The sequence below is a fragment of the Triticum urartu genome, chromosome 4, assembly GCF_003073215.2.
Source record: "Triticum urartu cultivar G1812 chromosome 4, Tu2.1, whole genome shotgun sequence".
Classification (NCBI taxonomy): Eukaryota; Viridiplantae; Streptophyta; class Magnoliopsida; order Poales; family Poaceae; genus Triticum; species Triticum urartu.
The window spans coordinates 46,688,778-46,693,968 of record NC_053025.1 but is presented as its reverse complement, the minus strand read 5'-3'; the positions used below and the strand labels follow the sequence as shown (position 1 = coordinate 46,693,968).

Genomic DNA, 5,191 nt, shown 5'->3' with positions numbered 1-5,191 from the left:
TGGGAAAGTTAAAACATTTCTTTGAGAAAAAATTGTCGACAAACACAAGAACATCAAGGGAGGGTGGAGGTTGATTGGAGAAGGGATCAGACAGTTTTAAAGCCTGATTCTTCATCGACGAAGGAAGAGGGATACGACACTTCTCATGGAAGTGGTAGTTGGGTTAGGATGTCAGAAGCGCAGGGAGGGTGGAACCTTTATATTTGGACATGAATTCCACCATACACAAGAATGGATAAAAGCATGAACATATGAATTGCACTTTTGGACATCAATTATCTATTATGAAAAGACCATCAAAATGAACAAAAATGTATGGACACACGTCGAACATTCGAATTTGTCACCATTATCATTAATACATTTTTTCATAAAGTGTTCGGATCCGGGCCCATACATAACATTTCTCCAATGAAAAAAAGGGAGAGCTAAAACATTTCTTCGAGAGAAAAATTATCGGGGGTGGAGATTGAATTGATAAAGGATACAACAATGTTAGGGCATCTCCAACAATAACCCACAAATTTCCTCCCACATCCATCCGCGCACAGGGGGACCAGTCCACAGACACGGATGCGGGAGGCCGTCATCCAACCTTAGTAACATACATTTTGACAACAATTCGAACTGGCCAAGATCTTGGTGTCCAAGAAAATTACAACTGAGATGCCAAGAGCTTGGTGAATTTTGATAATAAACACGATGAATTTCATTTAAATTAGGATAATTTGTACATAAAATCGGACGATATTTCATCCAATGAACTAAAACCCTTAAAAATAAAAACCCTATACTTCACGGTGACCTCATAGGCCATGCTGGGTGATGTCTACTACACAACCTTCTTCTTGTAGACATTGTTGGGCCTCCAAGTGCAGAGGTTTGTAGGACAGTAGCAAATTTCCCTCAAGTGGATGACTTAAGGTTTATCAATCTGTGGGAGGCGTAGGATGAAGATGGTCTCTCTCAAACAACCCTGCAACCAGATAGCAAAGAGTCTCTTGTGTCCCCAACACACCCAATACAATGGTAAATTGTATAGGTGCACTAGTTCGTCGAAGAGATGGTGATACAAGTGCAATATGGATAGTAGATATAGGTATTTGTAATCTGAAAAATATAAAAACAGAAAGGTAGCAAGTGATAAAAGTGAGCGTAAACGGTATTGCAATGTGTTCAAAGAAGGCCTAGGGTTCATACTTTCACTAGTGCAAGTTCTCTCAGCAATAGTAACATAATTGGATCATACAAATATCCCTCAACATGCAACAAAGAGTCACTCCGAAGTCACTAATAGCGGAGAACAAACGAAGATATTATGGTAGGGTACGAAACCACCTCAAAATTATCCTTTCTGATCGATCTATTTAAGAGTCCGTAGTAAAATAACACGAAGCTATTCTTTCTGTTCAATCTATCCTAGAGTTCGTACTAGAATAACACCTTAAGACACAAATCAACCAAAACCCTAATGTCACCTAGATACTCCAATGTCACCTCAAGTATCCGTGGGTATGATTATACGATATGCATCACACAATCTCAGATTCATCTATTCAACCAACACAAAGAACTTCAAAGAGTACCCCAAAGTTTCTATGGAAGAGTCAAGATGAAAACGTGTGCCAACCCCTATGCATAAGTTCACGAGGTCACGGAACTCACAAGTTGATCACCAAAACATACATCAAGTGGATCGCGTGTAACGCCCCAAGACCGATGTGCTAGGTGTCTTCCAGTTATTCGTTGTCTTTGCCATGTCTTTCGCTTGCGTGTTGCATCTTGTCATGTCATCATGTGCATTGCATCATCATGTTTTCAAACTTGCATTCGTCTGGGTTCTCCGAGTTCTCTCCGTTGTCCGTTCTGAGCCCAACCACACTTGCACGCGCCCGCGGCATGTCCGAGATAGTATATTATAAGTGGCCGGAAAATGTTCTTGGATTGGGTTGAAATTTGGCGTGCGGTCTTATTATAGTGTAGGTAGGACGCCTGCCAAGTTTCATCGCGTTCGGAGTCCGTTTGACGCCCCAACGGATAACTATAGCGGCAATATAGCCGGTCTAACGTCAGACGTTTTCGATCTCCGGAAACCGTGCCGGGCTGCATCTCTCCCCTCTTCTCTCAAACCAACCCGCTCTTCACAATCCGCCAGACCCAACCTAACCTCTCTCGTCAGCCCGCGACCCTACTCGCACGCGCGTCCGAAAGTTGTCCCGGACCCGACCCGAGCAGTCGTCACCGTTGGGTCCAGATCATCCCCAAACGTCTACAAAACGTCACCGTTTTCCTATTTGGACTCCCTAGCTATTTTATTCGCGATCGTCCGATTGCGATCGGAGGGTTCCGTTAGCCCCTAACCTAGCCCCACTTGATATATATAGTCCAACCCTAAATTTAAGGAGAGATGTCCCATCCTCTTAGCCGCCGCCACACTCAAATCCCCACCTCGGGATTCCTCCCGATCCACCCACCTCCTCTCTCTTGAATTCCCCATCTGGCCAATCCCGCAGCCTCCTCCCGATCCACCAGCCAGCCACCACCAAATCCTCCTTCTTGCCTCGATCAAGCCCACAAGAGAGGAGCTCCTCCTCTGCTTTCTCCTCGAGGCCGCAACCTCCTCGTCCCGATCCATGGGCGACTCGCCGGAGTTCGCCGGTCCAGTAGCTCCCCTGCGCCCCTGCCTTTCCCTTCCCTTTCTCTCTCTCCCTCTCATCTTCCTGCTTCCTCTCTCTCGCAGGGAACCGAGCCTCCAAGGCGCCGCCACCTCGACTGCCTGGACCGCACGCGCGTCAAGTCCACTCGTCCGCGTCGACCCGCCGCCCCGCCAAATCGTTGGAATCCGCCGTGGCATCCGAACCTCGCTGCTGCATCCTCTCCATCCTGCAGGTCGCCACCTCGCCAAGTCCCTCGCCTCACCGTCCTGTGCCTGGAGCCGCGCCCCTCCATCGTCTCTTCCTTGAGCCACCGCAGCAGGCGGACCTCCGCATCCGGCCACGCCGCCGGCAAGCCCTGCCTCCTCCGCCTCGCCAAGTCCCTGAACCTGTCGATGCGTTCTCCTTCAGAATGAGCAGAGTAGCTCGCTCGCCCCGCGTTGACCGAGTGCCCCTCTATGGACTAGTTCGAGCGAGAGGGCTTGATCGCCTGCTTGTGGGCCGGCCGCGCTGCTTCCCCGCGGCCTGCTGCCTCTCTGAACCGGGCCGAAGCTCATGGTGAGCAGATCCCCAGCGCCTCCCCTCTGTTCCCTTGGGCTTGGCTCAATTCTGCCACTGCTGAGGCCCTGCGCCAGTAGTTTCGGCCCATGTATTTTTTTCCCTTGCGCTGCGAATTTTGCCTTTTAACCAGAGTCTGCCTGTTTTTACAGGAAACCCCTTGCACTTCATGCATTTAATAACTCAACAACCGAGCATCACATGTAAAAACTTTGTATATGAAACTTGCTTAGTTTTTCATCTAGATTCATAATATGTCTTTTTCATCCATGTTTAAAATGTTTAATATGTTGTTTGTTTAATTTGTTTAAATAACTTGCTAAAATGCTTTATTTCATAACTAAATAACCGTAGCTCTGAATTAAATAATCTTTATATGTAAATGGGGTAAAAAAATGCCTAGTTTAACATGGTGGCCTTACTTTGCATGTTTAACAACTCTAAAATAATGTTTAGGGCAGAACAGTACCAAATCTATAATATCCTCATGAGGAGTTTCCGGAATTGTTGTTCGTTGCTTCCGGCCTCATTTAAACTTGACTAGATAGGTAGTTTACTTTGCTTCACCTCTTGCCATGCTAACAACATTTAATCTTGTTGAGTACATAAACGAGAGAGAACTAAAATAAGGCATGTGGTGTTCCGTCAATATGCAACTCGTTGCATATTGAGCTCCACTTAACTTGTAGTTTTGTTTGTGCCCTTTGCCATGCCATGCATATTTAAACCGGACATGCATCATAATTGTTTTGTGCATCATGCCATGTTATGTGATGGCTGTTTACCATGATTGTTTGCTTCTTTCCGGTGTTGCTTCTTCGGGTTGGTTCCGATAACATTGCGTTTGTGAGGACCCGTTCGTCTACGTCCGTTTATCTTCTTCATGGACTCGTTCTTCTTCCTTGCGGGATCTCAGGCAAGATGACCATACCCTCGAAATCACTTCTATCTTTGCTTGCTTAGTTGCTCGCTCTTTTGCTATGCCTATGCTGCGACACCTACCACTTGCTTATCATGCCACCCATATGGTTGAACCAAGCCTCTAACCCACCTTGTCCTAGCAAACCGTTGTTTGGCTATGTTACCACTTTGCCCAGCCCCTCTTATAGCATTGTTAGTTGCAGGTGAAGATCGAAGTTTGTTCCTTGTTGGAACATGGAGATGTTTTTCCTTGCTTGGAACATGTTTACTTGTTGGGATATCACAATATCTCTTATTTAATTAATGCATCTATATACTTGGTAAAGGGTGGAAGGCTCGGCCTTATGCCTGGTGTTTTGTTCCACTCTTGCCCCCTAGTTTCCATCATATCGGTGTTATGTTCCCGGATTTTGCGTTCCTTACGCGGGTGGGTAATAATGGGAACCCCTTGACAGTTCGCCCATAATAAAACTCTTCCAGCAATGCCCAACCTTGGTTTTACCATTTGCCTCACCACCACCTACTTTTCCCTTGGGAGTCGCTCTCTCGAGGGTCATCTTTATTTTAACCCCCCCCCCCGGGGCCAGTGCTCCTCTGAGTGTTGGTCCGAACTGAGCTGCCTGCGGGGCCACCTCGGGGAAACTTGAGGGTTGGTTTTACTCGTAGCTAGTCTCATCTGAGTGTGCCCTGAGAACGAGATATGTGCAGCTCCTATCGGGATTTGTCGGCACATTCGGGCGGTGTTGCTGGATTTGTTTTACCATTGTCGAAATGTCTTGTAACCGGGATTCCGAGTCTGATCGGGCCTTCCCGCTAGAAGGAATATCCTTCGTTGACCGTGAGAGCTTGTGATGGGCTAAGTTGGGACACCCCTGCAGGGATTTGAACTTTCGAAAGCCATGCCCGCGGTTATGGGCAGATGGGAATTTGTTAATGTCCGGTTGTAGAAAACCTGAAGTTGACCTTAATTAAAATGCATCAACCGCATGTGTTACCGTGATGGTCTCTTCTCGGCGGAGTCCGGGAAGTGAACACGGTGTTGGAGTTATGTTTGATGT

General features: G+C 46.9%; 1 protein-coding gene across 2 annotated transcripts; it reads left to right on the top strand.

The window, feature by feature from the left end:
* The first annotated feature begins 2,425 nt into the window (after positions 1 to 2,425).
* Positions 2,426 to 3,470, top strand: LOC125553501. Of its 2 annotated transcripts, none has more exons than XM_048717273.1 (2): positions 2,426 to 2,658; positions 2,741 to 3,470. In XM_048717273.1, the coding sequence occupies exons 1-2, from the start codon at positions 2,634 to 2,636 to the stop codon at positions 3,214 to 3,216; spliced, it is 501 nt and encodes a 166-aa protein (XP_048573230.1). In that variant the 5' UTR covers positions 2,426 to 2,633; the 3' UTR covers positions 3,217 to 3,470. The 2 variants fall into 2 exon arrangements, with proteins under 2 accessions (XP_048573230.1, XP_048573231.1); XM_048717274.1 differs by having other exon boundaries at positions 2,426 to 2,663.
* Positions 3,471 to 5,191: the final 1,721 nt, after the last annotated feature.